This window comes from Moschus berezovskii, chromosome 24 (assembly GCF_049115385.1).
Source record: "Moschus berezovskii isolate FMDL1 chromosome 24, NW_MosBer_1.0, whole genome shotgun sequence".
NCBI lineage: Eukaryota > Metazoa > Chordata > Mammalia > Artiodactyla > Moschidae > Moschus > Moschus berezovskii.
In genome coordinates, this window is record NC_142483.1 from 8,294,108 (window position 1) to 8,318,807 (window position 24,700).

Genomic DNA, 24,700 nt, shown 5'->3' on the forward strand with positions numbered 1-24,700 from the left:
GGAAATCAGGTCACCCAGTTCGTGCACATGCAGCTTGTTCTTTTGTCTTCTGTTTACTTTCTACATGAAAAATAAATGCACAGGAGTTTAACACAGCAAATTGAATATGCATTTTATCCTCCCTTCCTTCCTGTAATACTGTTAAAATGATAGTAAAAGGGAGAAGGGGGCTCCCTGGGTGGCTCAGTGGTAAAGAATCCACCTGCCAGTTCAGGAGACACCCAGTTAGATCTCTGGATCAGGAAGATTCCCTGGAGGCAGAAATGGCAGCCCACTCCACTATTCTTGCCTGGGAAATCTAATGGACAGACAAGCCTGGTGGGCTACAGTCCATGGGGTTGCAAAAAGTCAGACACGACTCAGCACACAGAAGAGGTAGAAGAGAGGTCAGCAAATGAGAGGTCATTGGAATGCCGAAGCCAAGAAGCAAGTGTGATGAACTTAGTGGACCTGAGGAACTGAAAGTTCTTGCTGGAGGTGGGGGGAGAGAAACTAACAAGAAAGAGGATTTGTAATGCGGAACCCTGGATTAGCTCCAGAACCGGAGAAACCAAATACTGAAAACAGCAAGATTAGTTGAAAGTCTGTGTGAAAAACAGATGCCTGCATCCCCTCCCCTACTCTCGCAGGAGACAGAAATTTTAGTCTTAGATGTTGAATCAGAGGCACAGCAAGCACAGGAGATGGGATGGAGTATGGAGCGAAACTGAGAATAGGGACTTCCAGACATATAAATAGTGAATAGTAGAACAATTCCCCTCCTCACAGTTTTCAGAATATTTGCAGGCAGGTGCCCCCATGCAAAAGACTGAAAGATCTTTCTCTGATAAATACTGTTTCAGAGAAGAAGTCCTAAAGATACTGCCTACTTTGAGGGACCCTCAAAAAATGGCAGATTCTTCTTGCCTGATTACACTGATGTGAAGTGCACAAGTTGATGAGCTTAGCCCTCATAAACAGAGCTTTCCAGCAGCTTTAAAAGTCTGAGCAGATAGCCAGGTGTTATGAGACACTTAAAAGACATAAAAGACAGAGTCCAAAGCAAATGGAAGAGAAAAGAACTCAGAGGAAACAGTAAAAGCAAGGAGAAGGAGGAGGAAAGATTTTAATTATAATATCTTGAGAGAGATTAGAGAAAATGTTGCATTCATAAAAGATGAACTAGATTCTTAAAAAATAAAAGGAACCTCCAGAAAACAAGACTTCTTTGAAATTAAAAGTATGATAACAAGTATGAAAAATACCACACAGAAATATTGAAAGGCAAAGTCAAGTAGATTCCCAGAAGACAAACCAAAAGAGAGATGAAAAATTGGGGAGAAGAGATAAATTATAGAGGATCACTCCAGGAGGTCTAATACTTAGCTAATGGGAATATGAGATGAAATAAACAGTAGACAGGAGGAAATTATCAAAGAACTGGTTTGAAAAGATGTTCTTAGAACTGAAATAATGTCTATAGAATGATGCTGCACAGTAAATAAAAGAAAATTGACTCCAAGTTACAGCCTTATGAGGTTTCAGATCTCTGAGGAAAAAGAGAAAGTCCCAAAAGCCTCTAGAGGGAACAATCGCATACTTGGGGTTAGTATTCAAAATGGCATTAACTTTCTTGAAAGTAACAAACTAGAAGACAGTGGAACAATACCTTGGAAATTCTGAAAGAGGGGAATTCCCTGGCAGTCTAGGGGTTAGGATTCCACACTTTCACTATGAAGGGTACAGTGAATCCTGTGGTAGATCCCTGGTTGAGGAATTAAGATCCTGCAGCACTGCCCCCCCCCAAAAAAAAATTCTCAACACAGAATTTTATAGCCAGCTAAAATACCACCCCAGTTAAGGGTAATAAAGACATTTTCAGACATTTTGTGCATATGCCCTTAGATATTGTGATATACTAAGAAATATATATTTGATCTTTGTCCCTGATTCCTGGCATAGAGCCCCAAAAACCCTTGTAACTTTCTGAGTTGTAGGGCTGATAAGAGCATCTTCTGTTGTAATACTTGCCTTTTGTTCCCAGTTCCCAACCCAAGAGCTTCTAAAACCCTTGGAATTTTCTAAGTAATAGGGGTAAGAAGAGAAGTCAGGCATACCTGAGTTTATGCTAATGAGGTAACTCTTTGTGGGCGCCTCCATAGCTTCAGAATGAGAACTGGTTGCCAGAAGAACCAGCCATGTGATTAGAGGTTTGGAACTTTCAGCACTACCTCACTGCCTCTAGAGAGGGGAGAGGGACGAGATGGTGTTAATCACCAGCGAGCAATGAATTAATCAGTCATGCCTACTTAAAAATACCATTCTAGCAAATTATCAAACCTGAAGAGGGGGATTGTGGGGAACCCCACCACGCTTCTGACCTTATAACTGATTGGTCAGAAGTACGAGTGGCCCAGACTTGCAGTTGGCATCTGAAGCAGGAGCAGTCTGGTGGAACTGAGTCCTTAACCTGTTAGGGGTCCACACTAACTCTAAATAGTGTCAGATTTTAATTCAGTTGTAGGATACTTTGGCTGCCTGATGTGAAGAACTGACTCATAGGAAAAGGCCCTGATGCTGGGAAAGATTGAAAGCAGGAGGAGAGCGGGATGATAGAGGATGGGATGGTTGGATGGCATCACTGACTCGATGGACATGAGTTTGAGCGAACTCCGAGAGTTGGTGATTGACAGAAGCTGGCGTACACACATGGGGTTGTAGAGTCAGAAGTGACTGAGTAACTGAACTGTAGTATACCAATTGGTGTCTGAAAGTTGGAGAATTGGTTGGTGTGAGAACAGAGCCAACATATTTGGTGTCAGATATACTGTGAGTTAAAAACAGTTCATAGTACACCCTTTTTAAAGACACTTTGCTGGAAGACACTTTTCACCAGAAAAAGGCAATTAATTTAAAAGAGAATTAAATGGGATCCAAGAAACAGGGATTCCAATACAGGTTGGTGCTGCTGCTGCTGCTGCTAAGTTGCTTCAGTTGTGTCCGACTCTGTGCGACCCCATAGACGGCAGCCCACCAGGCTCCCCCATCCCTGGGATTCTCCAGGCGAGAACACTGGAGTGGGTTGCCATTTCCTTCTCCAATGCATGAAAGTGAAAAGTGAAAGTGAAGTCGCTCAGTCATGTCCGACTCTCAGCAACCCCATGGACTGCAGCCTACCAGGCTCCTCCATCCATGGGATTTTCCAGGCAAGAGTACTGGAGCGGGGTGCCATTGCCTTCTCCACCAGTACAGGTTAGGGGAAAGGAATTCCCAGAAAGAGTTCTAGTATAGATATGACAAGAACAAACTGATAGAGTAGTTGATGGAACATATTAAAGGGAGTTCAATACTTTATTATCTTCAGGGAAAATAGGCTTTACACCAACAAAGAAATGCAATCATAGCCTACATCTTGGCTTGGCTACAAGTAGTATTCACATAGACCCGATAATGCAACTCTTAATGCTCATTTAACCAAAATTTGTCATGATTCTATAGAAAAATTGAGAGTAAGCGGAGTAGTCTATGACGAAAACATCAGAACAAAATCCTAATCTTCCATCATAAGAATTAAATAGATAACATCATAGTTATATTTTGCTGCATAACAAATTACCCTAAAACTTAGCGACTTAAAATATCAGATATTTATTACCTCACAGTTTCTGTGGGTCATGAATTGAGAAGCTCTCATGGGGTTGCCGTCCAGGTGTCACCTTGGGCTATAGTCCTCTGGACCTCTCCTTAGTGAAAGTCACTCAGCCATGTCCAACTCTTCGCGACCCCATAGACTGTACAGTCCATGGAATGCTCCAGGCCAGAATACTGGAGTGGGTAGCCGTTCCCTTCTCCAGGAGATCTTTCCAACCCACGGATTGAACCCAGGTCTCCTGCATTGCAGGCGGATTCTTTACCATCCCGGACCTCTCTTTCAGATATGTTGTTATCTGGGTTCCCTGACAGTATGTGATCCAGGAGACACAACCAGAAGAATTTCCAGCGTGTTCTGTGATCCAGCCTCGAGCATGAGCTACCGTCATCACTTCTGCTACGTTCCATCAGTCATGCAGACGGACCCTGAGACGTTGTGGGAGGGGCCTGCACAGGGACATGGATGTCAGGAGACAGGGGTCAGTTAGGAGCTGTTCGGAGGCTGACTACCACAAGTAATAACTAACAGTGAAAATTCCAGAAATAATTGTTGTTGTTTATTTGCCAAGCCGTGTCCAACTCTTTTACGACCCCATGGACTGTAGCCTGCCAGGCTCCTCTGTCCGTGGGATTTCGCAGGCAAGAATACTGGAGTGAGTTGCCATGTTCCCTTCCAGGGTGTCGTCCCGACCCAGGGATGGAACCTGCATCTCCTGCATTGTCAGGTGATTCTTTACCACTGAGTCACCCGAAAAGCCTCAAGAAATAGTATTATAGGCATATTACTTAGAAAGGTGGAGAGAAATACCACAAGAAAGAGGCTGCCCTTAGTAGCAGGAATCAGGGGACCAGAAACTTCTGGTTTTCATTACATGCCTTATAGAACAATTTTTAAAAATATTATGTGTATTGGTGTGATTTTTTTTTTAATTATGAAAAACCCTCAGCATGCAGCCATATAATATCACCGACACTGGTAGTAGAACAGCACATGGATTATGTGAGGAACATATAGACTCTGAATCTGATTAAGGATCCTTTGGTATTTAGGTGTGCCTGTTCTTGAAGCAGTTAACAGATAATAAACCTAAAGTTCAGTGAAAAAGAGGACACAGTGGCACAGCCTGAGCTAGAAGCCTTGAGTAAATGTGACGCAAAGAGATGAGCTTGAGGTAGTGAAATGGCTTTGGCATTTCACTAATGCGGGACTTGGATGAAAAAGGAAGAAAAAAACCAGACTGTTTTGCTCTTTCCGATGAGTAGAAAGTTCTTAAGTGGAAATATTTATGTGTCTTGGAGCTATAAATGGCAAAGCTTGTTAAAAGGAGTATCCTTTTGGCAGACAGTGGGAAAGCACTCTGGAGAACTCCCCAAGATTAAGGATGTGTCCGTGAGAGTTTGGTACAGATTAGAGAGAGTCTGCCTCTGTCCCTGTGAGCCCTGCAAGCTGTGCAGAGCGCCAGCCAGTCCACAGCCCAAGTCCTTCCAGCTGCTGCCAGTGTCACATTTCTAAGAGAACTCTGGGCTCCTGTGGTCCACCCCAGCCTGCCTGGCACCCCGCGACCCCATAACATCTGTGCCCATGATACGTGCTCTGTCCTTGATCCCCACGTGCACCCCCCGCCCCCCAGCACTTTTCAAGCCTGGTCTTATTTCTCATGTGTGTACTCTTCTTGAGGAGCCTCCAGTTAAGTGCTTCAGGGCTCTTGGCTAGTTTGTCTCTTCCATCTGAAAATTGGGATCAGGAAAAAGGGTTCGGGAAGTCAGGTCTTTGAGTTGCTAGGAGATGTTTGGAGGGGTGCAGTGAAGACTGCTGTGTAAATAAAAACTTCTAACTGCTTTAATGCCTCTTGAAAATGTGCTATTTGCATTCTCCTACTATAACTGAGTATGCTGAGTTTAAAATACTGCAGGGTCTCTGTGGAACGCCTCGGCCATCACATACTGGGATGCCTTCAGTACCTCTCCATTGGGCAGGCGGTTGACCTGTGGAAGGATTTTCACATTTGCGTTGCTCAATGTCTGTCTTTGTATTTTACTTTGCCCACAGATCGGGGACCACAAATTCAGTGCTCACCGGATCGTCTTAGCAGCCTCTATCCCGTATTTCCATGCTATGTTTACAAATGACATGATGGAGTGCAAGCAGGATGAGATTGTAATGCAAGGAATGGACCCAAGGTACGAAATTTGTCCATCAGGTTCCGCAGCCTGCTTTCAGCCTTGTGTTTGGTGCCCTTTGAGGGCCTTCCAGTGGGACCCAGTATCTAGCACAGCTCCACACACATAGTAGGTGCCCAGTAAACAGGCTCGAACCTCAGCCACTGGCCTGAGACAGGGTTAAAATACGGAGTTTTGATGTGTTTTTCCTCTCTTAGAGTAACATGTCTCATAGGAACTAGGGTTCAGTACAGAGTTGGTGGAGTATTATTCTCTTCACTTTTCTCCCAGCCTTTTAAGCTGGGAGAAAGGAGCCTTTCCAATAAGTGCCTTCATTCATTACTCTTTTCCTCAGTCAGGAACAGCGTTGTTCGTTAGCGCTTCCTGTATTGATGGAGATGTTCTCTTTGTTGTCTCCGAAATGGTAGCCCGTAGCACATGCAGCTGTTGAGCACTTGAAATGTGGCTGGTAGGACTGAGAGACTGAATTTAAAATATTATTTAATTTTAAGTGATTTAAATTTAATTTTAGGGGAATCCCCTAGTTGTCCAGTGCTTAGCACTCTACGCTTTCACTGCCAGGAGCCCAGGCTCAGGCCCTGGTTGGGGAACTAAGATCCTGCAAGCCACACAGCATAGCCAAAAAATAAATGAAGTAAATAATAATAAATTTAGTTTTAAATCGCCGCGTGTGATTTAAATACTCTCCTGATCAGGAGAGTTTTTCCATGAAGAGAATCTAGATGTAAGAACAACTTTAAATAAGTGCATAAATGGTGCACTCTCAGGGTTTCCAGTTCTGCCTCCTGACCCTGAAATTCATCTGGGGCAGAATTTCTCAGCCTCAGCACTACTGACATCGAGGGACAATGATTCTTTGTTATGGAGGGCTTTCTGGGACTCTGAAAGACGTTTAGATAGGACATATCTCATAGTATGCCTTTTTAATTTTTCTCCCTGGAGAAGGGAAAGGCTACCCACTCCAGTATTCTGGCCTGGAGAACTCCATGGACTACAGGCCATGGGATCGCAAAGAGTCAGACACGACTGAGCGACTTTCATTTTCTTATGCCTTTTTGGGGCCTTGAAGAGTTTACCGCAAGTCTGTGAATCAGGGCTGTTTGTTTATAACCTCGGCTACATGCAGAGGTCCGTGGTGCACCTACTCTGCCTGGCATTGTGCTGGGGTCTGGGCACACAGCAGCAAAGAGGACACACAGGGTAATTCTTGTTGGGGGAGAGACAAGAAACAAACCAGTGACTTTAAAATATTAGCCAGTAACCTGTCCTTTGTCACCTAACTTCTTAATCTCCCAGTGGTGACAACTCCAAGGAGGAGCTAGGAGACCGTGCGGTGTCCTCTGGATAACAGAAGGTGACCTGTCCTAGAACATGGAGAGGATTTATATACCCACTGCAGGGGTGCAGTCCCAGGCCAGCTACCCGTAAGGAAAGACACAGCAGTGTGTCTGTCTCCACGGGCAGTTGAACACTCTGTTCTCTGAGGTCTGCGTCTGATGGAGCCATGCTAATCACCACACACCACCCAAGTGCCTCATTTAACAGGTAGACGGAGCACCTGTGGTCTGTGCTGCTGCAGGCTCTGAGACACAGCGCTGAGGAAACAGCACCTCTTACTATGCTAGCTTTCTAGTAGCAGCGATCTGGCAGTAGACAAATGCATGATATAGCCGGGAAGCAAACAGAAAATGAGGTAAAGCAGAACAAAGGCTAGCGAATGATGGTGGGGGTCCATGCTATCTCAGGGTGATCAGGGAAGCCCTCTGTGTTGAGATGACATTTGAGGTGCACTGAGGGAGTAAGCCATCCGGGGGAGGAGCCCTCCAAACAGAGGGAGCCGCCAGTGCAAAGGCCCTGAGGTCAGAGTGTGTTTAGCATGTTGGAACAGAGTAAGGGGAAGAGTGGAAGGTGATGAGGTCAGAGATGGAGAGGGGCCAGACCACATACAGCCCTACGACAGAACTTGGATTTCATTCTTGGTGTGAATTGGAAGGTAGAAAAAGCCTCATTCTGAAATTTTACCTCAAAGAAATAACCGGAAAACATTATTTGTAATAACTATTATGCTTACCAATAAAGAAATAAATTATAGCATATTTGTGTGTTGGACTACTATTTAGCACCCATTAAAAATGTTAAACATGGGGAGTTTGCTGGTGATCCAGCGGTTAGGACTTGGTGCTCCCACCGCCATGGCCTACGTTCAGTCCCTGATTGCATAACTGAGACCCTGCAAGCCTCACAGTGCAGCCCAAAAAACCACGAAGACAGTGTAGAAACATCAGAAAGGGCTTCAAAATGATTATATCCATACAGCTTAAACATGCAGGCAAGTAGGAAGTGAAAATGAACCTAGAAATGACTACAGTGGACTCATTCAGTAGTGAGATTCTGGGTTGTTGCTTTCTCTTTGTAGAACTTTCTGTAATAAAAATATTTGGGCAGTAAAGACACCCTAAGAAGTAGAATTATAGCTATGGTGAAATGACTATTCTTTTCAGGTAGATTCTCAAAGGACTCAGGCTAATTGTATCTGCGAGTGGGGGGTCATCCATTTCTCAGGTAGCATTGTCAGCGCACTGAGGGCCTGAGTCTCCTGGGAGCAAGCCTCATCTCTGAAGAGCATCTTTCCTCTTTGCTCTAGTGCCCTGGAAGCTCTGATCAACTTTGCCTACAACGGCCACCTCGCCATTGACCAGCAGAATGTGCAGTCGTTGCTGATGGGGGCGAGTTTCCTGCAGCTTCAGAGCATCAAAGATGCCTGCTGCACGTTCCTCCGAGAACGGTGAGGTGATGTGATGGGCGTGGCCCGTGTGGCAAGCAGACCATTTCATTTCTGGAATCCTCTGCCAGTTTGCTGAGTCTTGGGGGCGTGGAAAGTCTTATGAAGGGAGTGAGGAGCTGGGAAGATAACTGTAGAAATGACCTTTCTTGAAATCAGTCTGAAGCAGTACCGAGTTCTTTGGGATGAACCTTTGAGGAGCAGGATTTATGGAGCCCTGCCTGCACTCTCCCTTGGCCTGACGTGTACCTCCTCTCCTGGTCCTCTCTCTCCAGTCTGACCAGCCACCTCCAGATTTGGTCAGCATTGCCTAACTGTTCCACAGCTGTCTCCATCTTTGTGTGGATCCTTCCCCTGCTTGAATTTCTTAGCCATCCTTTCTCCTTCTGCTCTGAAAGACTCCACCCAAATTTCACCTCCTAGAATTCTCTGTCCCCTTTCACCTTTAATCCCCTGGGAACAGTCATCCTTTGCTTTTAGGGTAAGGGCCATGCATTATGGCCTTACCTATGTCCAGCACTTGGCCTCAACCTTTTGAGGACTTGAGCAGATAAAAAGGCTGTTCCTCCCCCTCAAGAGGCAGAGATCTTAGTCACAAAGTAAAAGCCGACTTTGAACACTGGAGGCTCAGGGCTGAGGGTTAGTGCTGGGCTACACACAGGCAGAGACAAACCAGAACAGCACCCCACAGCACTCCTCTGTCTCTCCAGGGTCTGGCTCCAGCTGAGCTCTCTTGATCACAGGGCCCCTGGTCTCAAGACCAGCATTCCTCTCACCTCACACCTGCCCTCCTGAACCTCATCCACTCTGAGAGCCCCCCTCTCCCTCTCCATTTCTGCTCCACAAGCCCAAAGCACTTAGCAGCTCTGTGGACGCCCGCTGCTGTCCACGTCCTGCCCATGTGGTGCTCAGGGGCATCAGTGAGCACTGCTGTGTGTGCAGCTGGTCTCAGCAACTGTGGTAACTATGCTAACATGCAGGGGCACCCTTTGCTGGTTTCATTGGGAGGTAGGTCGTCCTGTTTGGGTTTTGCAGCTGGAGACCATGTAGTGAGTGCAGCCCCAAAGCCTGACTTGACCTGCCCTAAGATGCCTTCTGGGTCAGGTTGCGTGTGGCAGGCTGTGGGGCACTCACTGTCTGTCCTAATCATGTGTAAGCTCAAGGACACAGACTGGACTTGATTCATCCCTATATTCCCACAGAACTTGGACACTGACTAAGGCCCTCTGGAAGGGACGAAAGTTGGCCATTCTCATGAGGGGACAAGATCGCCACCTAGTGGCTTTTGAGATCCTCGCTGTCAACACTGGATCCAGGCTCTATTACAGTGTCACTGAAAAGATTTTTAGACCACTGCAGTTTTTACATGCACCAATAATGACATATTAGGAAAAGGTGCTTAAACACAAAGCCTGATGTTTTGAGTCCGTCCTTGACATTTTTCTGTTCAGCACTGGGAGCCCCCTTCTGAAGCCTAAGCTCACACCTTATTCCTGCTTTTTATTCCCTGCCACAGACCCCAGAGGCTTGGCCTCCTCTCTGTTTTCTTTTCAATGGCTGCCATCACTGCCCGAGTTTCTTGGGGGGTGATTCTCCCTGAGCCTGACTGCAGTGTGATGGGGTCTCCCAGCTGCTCGCTTGACGACAAGTACGTGGGCTGTTCACTTTCAAGGTCTTATTACTAAAGACTTGAGGGCAACCGTCCTGAGTGGTAGTGGAAAGGCCAGGGCTCGACAGAGCACAGAGAAGGTATGAAGCCATCAGAGTTCTTAGAGCAATAGTTCCTGAGGCTGCTCTGCCTGTGAGGTCTGTAGTCTGCTGATATTTTTTTCCCCATGAGATTGGGGTTGATTTTTTTCTCTTGGCCCCTTTTCCAACCTTCAGATGAATGGACCTCCTTGTTTTTAGGTGAACATTACAAGTGCGTATTTTCCAAAATCTCCTCTCAGAACTGGATCGGAACATCAGATATACCCATGAACTAAGCCAGTAACTTACTCAATTCAAGTCGCCACTTCCTGCCTCCGATAAAGCATTGCATCTTATCCTGGTCGAGCAGTGTCAGCCAGGAAGGAGGCTGGGAAGCAGCTCTTGACAGATGTGGGCCTCTGTCGGCCCTGTGGATTACTGTCCCTCTTGTCTCCCTCCTTCTCCTGAGTGGCCCCCTCTCCTGTATGGCGGCTCTCCCGCCTCCTTCCCCACCATTTGGCTTTCAGACAGGCTCCCCACACCCCATCCTCTTAGATGTGAAAACCCACTTCAGTGCAAGGTGTGTTTTGCACTCAGTATTGTGGCAAGACAGTCAAAGACAGTCGAAGGTGAGATGCAAGAATCCTGACCAGAGGGAGGGGTTGGACATGTGTCCCAGGCAGCAGTGTGGACCGTCCTTCCCCATGTCTGTGGACTCTACCAGCTCCCCGTCCATGGCATTTGAACCCTCTTCTTGATGTCAGAACAGTAGAATTGAGTGAGCATTGCTTGTAGAGGCTGGAGTGGGGCAGGGGATCTCTCCTTGTATCTCATCTGCCAAATGGTGTGAGGCGCTTTGAGCAGGTCTCATCCTGAGAAAGGCTAATGTTATTTGACAGATGACTGAGCTGACACTCTGACCCTGAGCCCTGTGTTCCCCCCTGGCCATGCTGCTTGCCCAGGCGTGCTCTGTGCTCATGTTTCCTTGGCCTTTGAAACTACACTTAGCTTTACTAAGCAATGGACAGAGCCAGCTCAGGCTGGAACAAAAAACAACTATGTAGAATTTAGTCATAAACCAGGCTCCTGAGATGCTCTGCCTTCTCAGTCCCTGACAGGTCTGCTGATGGGGGGCAGTGGTGAATATTGGTTGGTAAGTATAGCTTACTGTAACCCTTAAGTCAGTAGGGGTGGGAGAGGAGAGAAGGCATTCTCACAAGGAAAGGTCAACCTGGGCAGTTTTTAATGTAATATATACCATCTCCCACCACAAGACTATCAGTCACAAAATCAAAATAAGAAAAGCCTTGTCCCTCAGGGTCTATGGGACCATCAAGATTTCGGAACCACATTGAGCTCACTGGGAATTTTCTCAGATGCAATAATAGTAAGAAAAACAAGCGTACTAGAGATTAAACCCGCAGCTGACTTCATACCAGACAACCATGCTGAGTGCATTGTCTACATTCCTGCCTAATCATGGCCACAGCCCCAGGAGGTGGGTAGCGGTAAGTCACCACCTTTTTCTAGGTGAGGTTACTACTGACACTTGAGGAGCCTAAGGAATTCCCCCCAAGTCGCCCAGGGTGGCAGGGCCAGACTTGACCCCAGGTTTCCTTGGCTCTAGGGCTTCCCTGGTGGCTCAGAGGTTAATGCGTCTGCCTCCAATGCGGGAGACCTGGGTTCGATCCCTGGGTTGGGAAGATCCCTGAAGAAGGAAATGGCACCCCACTCCAGTTCTCTTGCCTGGAGAATCACACGGACAGAGGAGCCTGGTGGGCTGCAGTCCATGGGGTCGCAAAGAGTCGGACATGACTGAGCGACTTCACTCTCACTTTCCCTGGCTCTGGTGAGCACACGTCTGCCTCAGGGCTTGGAATGTTCAGTCTCAGCATCCCCACTTGCTTGTAGAGAGACTGTGAGCACATTTCTTTGTTTCTCTGAGCCTCAGTTTTCCACCTAAAATGAGTGCAATTACGGGTATTTTGGTGTGTTGTTTAAAAGATCCTAGAGAGGGACTTCCCTAGTGGTCCAGTGGCTAAGACTCTGCTCCCAATGCAGGGAGCCCAGGTTCGACCCCTGGTTGGGGAACTAGATCCCACATGCTGCAAATGAAAAAGAACCTCATGCTGCAACTAAGACCTGGCCCAGCCAAATAAATCAATATTTTTTAAAAAAGATCCTAGAGAATGTGTATGGCAGGCCTGGCACCACAGAAGTAATGTGTGTCACTGTTTTCTGAGCAGTCAGGCCCAGAGAGCCTCTTTCTGTTTATAAAAAGAAAATTAAAAAGAAAAAAGTGAAACGTCCCTGACATAAGAGAAGTCATCTATCCATGTGGTTTCAACTCTCATTCTACAACTTCAGGGCCTTCCCGGTGACCAGAGGTGGACCTTCAACCGAGAATGTCAACGCCCGAAGGAAAGCACAGTTTCCCAGAATGTGCTCCGTTCTTCTCTCCCGAAAGCTGCTTCTCAGGGCTTCCCAAAGAGCTCCCTCCACCCTGGAGAATCTGCCTTAGTTTTATACCTTTAACAAGTGAAGTTGCAGAGAGGCTCGGCCGATGTCACCCAGAGAGTTTTCAACAAAGCTGAGGAGCCAAGCTTGTGTTTTTTTCCCCATTCTGTAGCTCTGCCCAGAACCAACTTGAAAATGACACGAGATCACTTTCCTCCTCTTAACTTTCTTCTTCTCACCTTCTCCTATGCCAAAAGGCTTCACCCCAAAAACTGCCTGGGCGTGCGCCAGTTTGCTGAGACCATGATGTGCGCCCTGCTGTACGACGCGGCCAACAGCTTCATCCACCAGCACTTCGTGGAGGTGTCCATGTCAGAGGAGTTCCTGGCCCTGCCCCTGGAGGACGTGCTCGAGCTGGTGTCTCGGGATGAGCTGAACGTGAAATCGGAGGAGCAGGTCTGTAGAGCAGAGTCCGCAGGTGACACGGGGGCTGCTATTCTTTCTCATCTTTGGAAGAGGTAAAGCAGAGCACAGCATAGGTCATGGTGTGTGGCCCCCTTGCTTCTTACGGGTTTGCTTTATCATGCCATATGCGCAATTCATGAGAGCTTTCTTCCCACACATTTTAGTGTCTAAAGAATACTCAGCTGATTTTATCAACTGCACGGTTCTCATTCTTCAATGTTTGGGTTATTTTCCAAAATTTACTGTTAGAAGTAATGTTTCCATGAACTGGAAATGAGCATGGATAACTTCTTGAAAGAGTCTTACTCTAAAGGCGAGTAGAGATGGGGGCAGTGGCTAGGGGGATATGAAGTCAAGAGGGTCTTGATTGTTTTACGATGAGAGAAATTACAGTACAGTTGGACTGTTGATGGGAATTTTGTTGAAGAGGGAAGAATTGGAAATGTAGGAGAAAGGGGAGATTGTTGTCCTGGGGTAAATGAGAACAGGGTGTAGGGCACAGGGATGGTGAGCTGAGAGGAGCTTGGGCCCCTCGTGTCCAGGGCCACAGTGGAAAGGAGAGCCCGCTCCCAGCAGGGCGGAAGGGCGGTGCTGAGAGATTCTGCTCATGTTATCTTCTGGTTTGTTCCTGTGTTCTTAGCAGAAAGCGAGGGTGAGGCAGATGTGAGACGTCTGAGGAGGGTTGAAAAGGTACGAGCTAGGCATCAGGGAAAGCGGGGAGAGTAAATGGACACAGCTCGGGACTTGGAGAGGGCTGGGTAGGAAGCAGGGCCAGGTGAGATCTGCAGTCACAAATTTAACATAAGCTGGTCGGCCCTGTTGTGTGTTGTCTGTCAGCTGTATGTACTGGTGCAGGGTAGAGAGTGGGTTGGATTTGAAGAGCTGGGCCTCATCAGGGTACACATGTTTTTTCCAGGTAAGTGTGACTAAGAGAAATAGGAGACTAACATGGGAATGACAACCCATGGAACCCATGTAGGTGAGAGAGAGCTAAGGAAATAGGCTGGAGGGGGGCCTGAGAGGGAGGTGTGGGGTGAGGGAGAGCCATGCCCAAGGCTGGGTAGAGTTGGTTGCTGAGCTGGAAGGATTGGAGGCAGTGGTCAGGTGCTGCTGCTGCTAAGTCATTTCAGTCGTGTCCGACTCTGTGTGACCCCATAGACGGCAGCCCACTAGGCTCCCCCATCCCTGGGATTCTCCAGGCAAGAACACTGGAGTGGGTTGCCATTTCCTTCTCCAATGTGTGAAAGTGAAAAGTGAAAGTGAAGTCGCTCAGTTGTGTCTGACTCATAGCGACCCCACGGACTGCAGCCCACCAGGCTGCTCCATCCATGGGATTTTCTAGGCAATAGTACTGGAGTGGCTTGCCATTGCCTTCTCCGGGTCAGGTGCTAGTACACTTAAAATCATGGAAGGGACTGGCCAAGCAAGGTGTGGGTGATTATAGGGTCCTCTCAAGATAAAGACAGCATCTTAGAGTGCTCAGGAAAAGCTTAAATGAGGGGCTTCCCTGGTGGATCAGTGGCTAACGCTTCACACCCCCAGTGCAGACGGCCCAGGTTTGATCCCTGAGCTAGTACCACAGGGAACTGGTACCACATGCCGCAACTAAGAGTTTGCATGCTGCAACTAAGATCCCACGCAGCCTAATTAATGACAAAAGAAAAGCTTAAATGAAAGCGTACAGTTTTAGTAGCCAGAGAGGAGTGAAGGTCATCCTTTCTGTAGAACAAAAGTGTGGTGCAGGTTGTCTTAAGAGGACAGTGAGTCGGAGGGTGATGAGGGCTGGGCAGTGAAGGGCATCAGCCGCAGGGTGGGGGAGGTGTGTTTAGACCCGGCACTACAGACACCCGGAGCACCATGGCAGCAAGGCCTCTGCTCAGCTGGTCACGGGTCCTGGGGTGTCATGCAGCTGTTTCTTGGCCGAAGGAGCTGCAGGCTCCATCAGACGCTCGGTAGAGATGTTAGTCCCAGCTCAGCGCCTTTCCTTAAAGTCTGAAGAGTCCTCTCCCCTGCGTATTAGTGACCATTAGAAAAGCAAAGCCTGAGCTCAGCAACATGCACCCTGAGATTTAGAGGAACACGCCCCATCCCAGGAGCAAGGGGCCCTGTCCCTGGTTCATCCGCTAGTTAATATGGCCCAGGGCAGCTCGTATCTACTGTGATACATTCTTCAAAGGCCTTGGAGCTTCAGAGGGAGAGATCCTTGTGACTGGAGCCTCTGGGGAAGGCTCCTTGGAGAAGCCGGTTCTGAATTCAGGCCTTAAAGAAATGGGAATGAGTTTAGATAGAAAGGAAGAGATGCAGGCATTCTGGGTGAAGGTGAAGGGGACAGCTGGCCAGCCTAGAGAAGAGGATGCGGGAGCTGCGGGAATTAAGGTCGACAGCACTTTGTTGCAGGAAAGAGAGGAAGAAGGAATCTCGGGCAGGTTTTCATTAGGAAGTCATAATGAAAGTGAGGATGGTGTCCCAGTAGCCTCGGCTTGCCCCTCAAGAGACTGGACTGGATGGGGTAGCTGGGGACGTGGAGAGAAAGTGGTGGATACAGGAGACAAGTTGGAGGAAAGATGGGTGGGTCTGAGGGAGCGGAGGGTTTGAGACTGGGGAGTACTGGGGTGCAGGCTCTGGGTGGAGGGGTTGCCACCAGCGCTCCCCTCTCTGTCGTGGCAGGTCTTCGAGGCCGTGCTGGCCTGGGTCAGGTACGACCGGGATCAGAGGGGGCCCTGCCTGCCCGAGCTGCTCTCCAATATCCGCCTGCCCCTCTGCCGGCCCCAGTTCCTGTCGGACCGCGTGCAGCAGGATGACCTGGTGCGTTGCTGCCACAAGTGCAGGTGAGCGGAGGGGGGCCTGCACATGGATGCTGCCCAGGGTCTAGCGGGGAGGAGAACTTGGCCGCTTCATTCAGGGGAAGAAGCATTTGGAGTGGTCATTCCGAATTTGTGGCACACAGGTTCATCTGCTTTCTGTCTAGAACCTAGAAGGGTCCGAGTCTGTCACGTTGAGCAGAGAAATGTGCGCCGTGGAAGCATCAAGGCAGAAGGGTCTTCCTCCCCTAAGTTATCTGAGGATTTTCTAGCATCTCCACCCATCGAGCTGTTTATGAGCCTACAGACATCTATACTGCATGCCCTGACCCTGTTCTCACCAGCAGCTGACTTAGTCATGACTGTCTGGGGCTCCTTGTCCTCCTCCGTAAACATTAGTCAGTGTGCTGACCTTGGGTGGATTTGTCCAGCTGCAGTGCTGGGTGGGGTTGGGTGGGCACGTTTGGGAGCAGGCAGAAATGATACCCAGAATAAACCAAAGAGACAGCAGAGCCACCAAAACAGCTCAGGAGACACCAGCCGCAGGGGAGGTTATAAAGTAGAGCAGCAGCGGAGCGCCTGCGTCTTCCTTCCGATTGCTCATCACATTTGCAACTGGCTCAGGAGGAAGGCAGCGGTGGGGGGCAAGCAGCGTGAAGGTGTGTGTCAGGTCAGGCTGGAGGTGTGGCTGGAGGCAGCTGAGCTCCTGGGATGAGCAGTCTCAAGGGTGCTGTTGGTGAGTTTGAGCTTGGTTCTGTAGGCAGTGGGTCGTTACGGAAGGGTCTTAATTAGAAAACCAACCTGGGCGGCAGGGTGGAGGCCGGCCTGAATGGGTGGGGCTGGAGGCAGGGGGTCTCTCAGGAGCGGCTGGCTTCTGCCGCCTCAGTCCAGGTGAGATGGTTCGTTGCAGGGTGTGAGTTATGGGAACGAAAAGGAAGAGCTGGGTCTGAGTGGCAATAGGATGCAGGCAGCTTGTTGAGCCTCCCCAAGGCCAGCTGGTTTACAGAGGACTGTTTTTCTTCTATTTAACTAGCGGAGATGGGCTCCGCTCATCTTGCCCCTCCAGTGTCGAGCAGGTCTCAGTGGTTGTGTGTAGTTTCCCCTGGACTCACCTGCGTTCTTGGAGACCAGACCTTCCTCCGGCGTCCCCTGCGGTTGTGGGTGGGACCTGAAAGTGTGGGCCAAGAGGAGAGAGGCCATCCTGTCCTGGATTCTTGCACTTTGTTCCAGGGACCTGGTAGATGAAGCAAAGGACTATCACCTCATGCCGGAGCGCCGGCCCCACCTGCCGGCTTTCAGAACTCGGCCACGCTGCTGCACATCCATCGCTGGGCTCATCTATGCCGTGGGGGGCCTCAACTCAGCAGGTATCTTGCAGCTCCCCTTCGTAGAGCCCCGTCTTGGCCACCGTGGTTGAAGAAGCACCCAACAAGCTAGCCTGGCTCCCCTGCTTCCCTCCCCTGGTGTGTCACCACCCTGGTGCCTCTTGATTTTATATCATCGCTCTGCAGTTAGGGCATGTCAGATATTAATACTCTTGAAACAATATCAGAGCACAAAAGATCTTTGGAAGTCCCGCAGGCCTCACCCACTGCCTTTGCAGTAAGGAAATTGAGGCTCAGAGAACTTGATCTGTGTTCACACAAGTTCTTTGGGCTAAGCAAGGACCTGGCTCCTAGGCCTGCACTCATTCTCTAATATCCCATCAGCTACGGGATTTACTCAGCTCTGGATAGGATATAATCAGAGACCCAATTCTGTTACCAGGCTAATCACATCGGGTCGTGTGGCCCTCTGGGCTTAGACTCTGAGCATGTCACCATAAGAAGGAAGATTCTCCAAGTACACAGGGTCTGCGCTGTCAGTGCTTTTCACTCTTCAACTCTTAACCTCTAGTGAAATACGCGTGCCTTATAGCCCTCGTGTTCTCGGCAGCTCTTGTGTCATACAGTCAGGTTCTTAGGAACACTCCCTGGAGCCCGTGCCCCTCCTGCCCACCCCAGGCGTCACTGTCGGGCGGGAGTACTCCAGGAGAGGGCAGTGGAGACTCCTGAGTCCTTGCGTGCAGAGGCACAGGGAGTTGTCATCTCGGATGTGAAGGCCTGGCCTCTTCAGAGTCAGCCAGGCTGATGGGAGGTGGAGAGCTGGTGGGCAGTCCTGGGCAGTTTTGCTTTTGATTGAAACTTAGTGGGGAGATGGGTCCTGGCCTCTGCTGCTTGTTAAACATATGACCTGGAAAAGGTAAATCCTCAACTAGTGAATGTAGAGCGTGGCAGGTGCTGAGTGTCCCAAAGCAGAATAAAACGGGTAGAGGGTTATTTTATTTGATCTTTTAAAAAAAAAAACAGTGAAAATGGCAGGGTTGGAGTTACTCCTGGCTACTGTGGTCACTGTTTGTTGAGCACTTGGTATCGTCTAGAACTGTGCTAGGTGTTCTGTCATTTAATCTTCATGGGAACTCTGCCCTGGAAATGATCTCACATGTGAGAACAGAAGATGGGGATGCCAAGCCCCTCGCCCAGGGCCCCCCACTAGGCAGTGACAGTCGCACCTGTCTGTGGGCACCTGCTCTGTGGGCACGCCACCCAGGTCGGGGAAATAGTGGACCCCATTTGCCTTCACCTTTGCCTTTCAGCGGGTGAAGAACCTCCTTGCCGCTTAAAAGTGCCCTGTCTAGAAAGGAAGCAAGTGCCTCCAGTCTGCTTCTGATTTCCCTTGAGGAAGTAGGTTTGAGGTTATCCCCTGGTTCCTCATGGGGCCCTCCAGCCTTGAGTGATTGTGTGGGAAGAGCTGATAAGATCAAGTCGAACATGCCATGTAACCATTGCCCAGCAGCCGTGATCTAAACGAGCGGTCTCATTTGTTTTAATTTGAGTAGCAAATTTTTATGCAGGTGACTCCCTGAATGTGGTGGAAGTGTTCGACCCCGTCGCCAACCGCTGGGAGAAGTGCCATCCCATGAGCACAGCCCGCAGCCGCGTCGGCGTGGCCGTGGTGAACGGGCTCCTCTACGCCATCGGCGGGTACGACGGCCAGCTGCGGCTGAGCACCGTGGAGGTCTACAACCCGGAGACGGACACGTGGACGCGAGTGAGGAGCATGAACAGCAAAAGGAGGTATTCCGGGAGCGGGCTGCAGTCCCAGGTCGCTCTCTGGGACCCCATGGTCTAGGATGGGGGCGCCATCCTGGATCAGCAGGACACATAGTGAAATAAACGCACGCTTCGGCCTGGGGATCCCTGCAGCCGCTGCCCATGCCTCCTGGGAACCAGCACCCCCGTCTGCTTGTAGTAAAACCCCGGCCTTGTCCTCTGAGGAACCCAGGGAGATGACACAGGGACGTGTGGATGTTGTACTGTAACTTAAGTGCCAGATAAGGACTGAAGGTTTTTATTATGAAAGACGCAAGGAGGGAGAGAAGCTGGGCGGGAGCATCAGGAAGGTTTCGTTGAAGAGGTGCTGGGATCACAGTTTGCAAGCTGAAGAGTAAGGAGGATTTAGCTTTATCAGTCACACAAGGGAGTTGGAAGGAATTCCTCCATGTTATGATCTCTCTGTGGAAAATAGATGGGGAAACAGTGGAAACAGTGTCAGACTTTATTTTTGGGGCTCCAAAATCACTGCAGATGCTGATTGCAGCCATGAAATTAAAAGACGCTTGCTCCTTGGAAGGAAAGTTATGACCAACCTTGATAGTATATTAAAAAAGCAGAGACATTACTTTGCCAACCAAGGTCCGTCTAGTCAAGGCAATGGTTTTTCCCGTGGTCATGTATGGATGTGAGAGTTGGACTGTGAAGAAGGCTGATTGCCGAAGAATCGATGCTTTTGAACTGTGGTGTTGGAGAAGACTCTTGAGAGTCCCTTATACTGCAAGGAGATCCAACCAGTCCATTCTAAAGGAGATCAATCCTGGATGTTCATTGGAGGGACTGATGCTAAAGCTGAAACTGCAATACTTTGGCCACCTCATGCGACGAGTTGACTCACTGGAAAAGACTCTAATGCTGGGAAAGGTTGGGGGCGGGAGGAGAAGGGGACGACGGAGAATGAGATGGCTGGATGGCGTCACCGATTCTGTGGACATGAGTTTGAGTGAACTCCGGGAGTTGGTGATGGACAGGGAGGCCTGGCGTGCTGTGATTCATGGGGTCGCGGAGAGTCGGACACGACTGAGCGACTGAACTGAACTGAACTGAAAATCACTGCAGATGGTGATTGCAGCCATGAAATTAAAAGACGCTTACTCCTTGGAAGGAAAGTTATGACCAACATAGATAGCATATTAAAAAGCAGAGACATTACTTTGCCAACAAAGGTCCGTCTTGTCAAGGCTATGGTTTTTCCAGTGGTCATGTATGGATGTGAGAGTTGGACTATAAAGAAAGCTGAGCGCCAAAGAATTGATGCTTTTGAACTGTGGTGCTGGAGAAGACTCTTGAGAGTTCCTTGGACTGCAAGGAGATCCAACCAGTCAGTTCTAAAGGAAATCTGTACTGAATATTCATTGGAAGGATTAATGCTGAAGCTGAAACTCCAATACTTTGGCCACCTTATACAAAGAGCTGACTCATTTGAAAAGACCCTGATGCTGGGAAAGATTGAGGGCAGGAGGAGAAGGGGGAGGACAGAGGATGAGATGGTTGGAAGGCATGACTGACTCAATGGACATGAGTTTGGATAGGCTCTGGGAGTTGGTGATGGACAGGGAGGCCTGGCGTGCTGCAGTTCATGGGATCGCAAAGAGCTGGACACGACTGAGTGACTGAACTGAGGTTGGTCATACCTTTTCTTCCAAGGAGCAAGCATCTTTTAATTTCATGACTGCAGTCACCATCTGCAGTGATTTTGGATCTGTCACCGTTTCCATTGTTTCCCCATCTATTGTCCAAGAAGTGATGGGACTGGATGCCATGATCTCAGTTTTTTGAATGTTGAGTTTTCAGCCAGCTTTTTCACTCTCCTCTTTCACTTTCATCAAGAGGCTCTTCAGTTCCTCTTCGCTTTCTGCCATGAGGGTGGTATCATTTGCATTATCTGCGGTTATTGATATTTCTCCTGGCAATCTTGAATCCAGTCAGTGCTTCATGCAGCCCAGCATTTCGCATGACGTACTCTGCATATAAGTTAAATAAGGGTGACAATATACAGCCTTGATATACTCCTTTCCCAATTTGGCACCAGTCTGTTGTTCCATGTCCAGTTCTAACTGTTGCTTCTTGACCCACATTCAGATTTCTCAGGAGGCAGGTCTGGTATTCCCATGTCTTGAAGAATTTTCCACATTTTGTTGTGATCTACCCAGTCAAAAGCTTTTGTGTAATCAATAAAGCAGAAGTAGATGTTTTTCTGGCTTTCTCTTGCTTTTTCTATGATCCAACAGATGTTGGCAATTTGACGTCTGGTTCCTTTGTCTTTTCTAAATCCAGCTTGAACACCTGGAAGTTCACAGTTCATGTACTGTTGAAGCCTAGCTTGGAGAATTTTGAGCATTGCTTTGCTAGCGTGTGAGATGAGTGCAGTTGTGCGGTAGTTCCCCTTATCTCTTCACACTGTCTTTACCATTTCATTGAAAGTTAATCTCACATGGTTTTGTGGCACCTCTTAGTGGACATGAGTTTGAAGTTTCCCTCTCCTCTTCTCACATTTTTGTTGAATTCCAAAGTTGTTTCTTTTGTCTGCTTCTAGAAGGACAGTAACACGTCTATGAGTCTGTGACCTTCCCAGAGTCCTCTCCTCCCGCAAGTCCTTATCCTCTTCCAGGCTGACTCGGGGATATCGCGTGGACCACTGTGATTTGCTGTGTACATCTGACGGGGGGCTGTAAGGCCTGGCATCCTTTATTTTACTGTTTGTTAGACACCGAGATTCGTTTTTAGTCTTCTTCAGCATCAGGTCTGAACACAGTGAGTCAGGCAGCTTGGCCCTCACGTTTGATTTTTCATGAGGCTTTGTGGAGACCAGAAGACTGTATGATTACACCAGATCCCTGGTTCCTTGGTATTAGGAGAGCTTGGCACGATGACCAGTGTGGGAGACAGGCTTGTGGCGTTGAAATCCGAGGCAGGCCCCTCTGGGCAGCCCTGAGAAGATCGCCTGGTCTCCTCAAGCCACAGCTGCCCATCTCTGCAGGGGTGATGCCTCCCGTGGGACGTGCTGAGGGTGCAAAATAGCAAGTAGAGAGCATCTGCTGTGTGCAGAGGGTGTGAAATAAATAGGAGCTGTTGCCTCACCCCTCAGACAAGTTAGCAGACGTGCAGGGCCATGTATGTAACAAAAAGATGTCTGCCATACCTTATAGTGAATTGTGTGGAGAAATCACAGTCACACATATGTTGAGGGCTTGCTCTTACAAAGCACCACACTCAGCAGTGTCAGGGTCACACTGTGAGGACCCCCGTCTTCCAGGAGGTCCCCACTTGTGAAGAGGTTGATATCTGGTACCCCTCTGGGCAGGGCCTTTGGCTCACTCAGCTCTCTAGACCCAGTGCCCTGGACGCTGTGCCTGGTGAGGGCCTGGTGTGCTGGACGAATGGGTGACTGACAGCTGTGACAAAGGAGCTGCGCTGGGAGGGCAGGGTCAGGAGGGACTCATTCTTGCTGAGGGATCCAGGATGGCTTCTGGAGGAGAAGAGGGAGGAATTTGACCCGGGCCTTAAAGGTGAATCCGACCCTGAGCACAGCAGGGCAAGAGTGTATCAAGGACTGAGGAGGAGGCGGAGGAGGCACCTCGAGCCGGAAGGGCAGGAGGCAAGAGGAGCCACAGGGCAGTTCCCTGTGGTTCCAGTTTACACCGTTGCTTAGGACTATTCCTGGGATTTAGGTCTGTTCTGAAAGGAGGCAGATGGGGGCCTGACTTACTTCTCTGCACGTGAGAGGTTGCCCTGGGAAGTCTGAAGCCCTCGGGATGACAGCTGTGTCTGTTTCAGTGCCATGGGGACGGTCGTGCTGGACGGACAGATCTACGTCTGTGGTGGCTACGATGGCAACTCTTCTCTCAGCTCTGTGGAGACCTACTCACCTGAGACAGACAAGTAAGGAGTTCAGCTCCCCTGGGGCATTGGAGCTTGCTAGACAGAGGATGAAAATCAGAACTGCTTGACTCAAGCTTCTCAAGGTTAAGGAAGATTTATCCTATTTAGCCCCTGTGGTGTATGTTAGTTGTTCAGTTGTGTCTGACTCTTCGCAACCCCAAAGACTATAGCCCTCCAGGCTCCTCTGTCCATGAAATTCTCCAGGCAAGAATACTGGAGTGGAGGGACTCATTGCTGTTCCCTTCTCCAGGATATCTTCCCAACCCAGGGATCAAACCCCAGTCTCCTGCATTCAGTAAAGAATCCGGGCAGTCTTTACTGTCTGAGCCGCCAGGGAAGTCTAGCGCCTGTACTTCCTTGCATGTAGTAGGTAATAGGTATTTAATAACCTTTGATTAAATGAATGAATGATTAAATAAATTTTAAAAACAAATAGTCTGCTTAGGTACTTGGAAACATTTGTTAATCCTCTGTACCACTTAAATAAATCAACTCATTTTAATGGAAATGCAGGTGAAAGGGCATGGGAAATAGATGACTAGCACTTTCCAAAATGGGTAATATATGATTTGGCGGGGGGGAAAAGTTACACATTAAATGGTTAAAGAAGCTTGGGAAACATTGATGTCTGTACCACCGGAGACCTCATCTTCCCATAACATTTTAAAAGACTAAAAAATTATGCAGTAGAGAAACCTCTTTAATTTCACTGTATCTGTCACCATCCTGTGGTCTCATTTTGTGTAACACTCATTGAAAAACACCAGCAAGGTTAGCCCAAGCTTTTCATTTCAGTATTTTAATCTGCTTGTATTCAGTATTTGAATCCTACAGTATAAACACATTGGATCCATCACAGAGCATTTAAGCCTTTATTCCACACATTTAACCAACCTATTAAGTGTCAGGCAGCGAGCAGGATGTCTAAGATGCTTAAGTAGCACCTCGTCTGTGGGGCTACTGCACACAGCGATGGTCTTCCTCTGGGGGCCTGTGTCTGGAGCTCTTGGGTACAGAGTGTGGAGGGCTTCCATCTTCCCACGGCTCGGGGGGCAGAGTCAGGTTGCAGAGATACCTTCTAAGGGGAAAGGTGCATCCCGGGAGAAGAGACAGCGGGGAGAGGGGCTTGCAAATAAGAAAGAGCTGCTGTGTGAGGTTGAGGAGCATGTGTGGGTGGCACGTGGCAGAAGGTACAGCTGGAAAGGGGATGAGGACCCAGTGGCAAAGAAGCACGTTAAGGAACTTGGAGTCCGCCTTAGAGGAAATAGGAGTCGTCAGAGGACATTCCGTGCCCAGTTGAGATGGGAATGATCTGAAATCCAGGCCCCCCAAACCAGGCAGTTGCAACAGTCCCACAAGAGGCCAGAGTCAATGCAACAGTAGTGAAGTGGGGACAAGCAGTGACCAGGAGGCAAACCAGCGGAGATATGGTGACCACAGAATGTTGATGATGGAGAAGTGGTCTTAGAAAATTCCGAAACTATAAATCTAGCAGCTAGATGGCTGGTGGTCCCATTCACAAGACCAGAGGTATCAGGGAGGAGCAGATCTGTCAGAGAGGCCTTTCTTGGGCGTCCTGACTTTGAGTGCGTGGGCCTGAAGCTTAAGCGAAAGGCGGCAGCCAGAGTGACCTGAGCAGAGGTGGTGGAGGAGGCCATAAG

General features: G+C 48.8%; 1 protein-coding gene across 8 annotated transcripts in view; it reads left to right on the plus strand.

Annotated features, from left to right (window-relative positions):
* Window positions 1-24,700, plus strand: part of KLHL18 (kelch like family member 18) — a 52,634-nt gene that overhangs the window by 16,307 nt on the left and 11,627 nt on the right. For 5 of the 8 annotated variants that reach the window (XR_016036214.1, XR_016036215.1, XM_088831772.1 and 2 more), the window contains 7 exons: window positions 5,681-5,811; window positions 8,456-8,596; window positions 12,997-13,195; window positions 15,872-16,032; window positions 17,236-17,372; window positions 18,884-19,121; window positions 22,935-23,039. Coding sequence is in view for 6 of the 8 variants with exons in the window: in XM_088831772.1 (XP_088687898.1) it covers window positions 5,681-5,811; window positions 8,456-8,596; window positions 12,997-13,195; window positions 15,872-16,032; window positions 17,236-17,372; window positions 18,884-19,121; window positions 22,935-23,039 (1,112 nt within the window). In the remaining 2 variants the exon portion in view is untranslated. The other 3 variants (XM_088831773.1, XM_055413687.2, XM_088831775.1) reach the window with 2 other exon arrangements.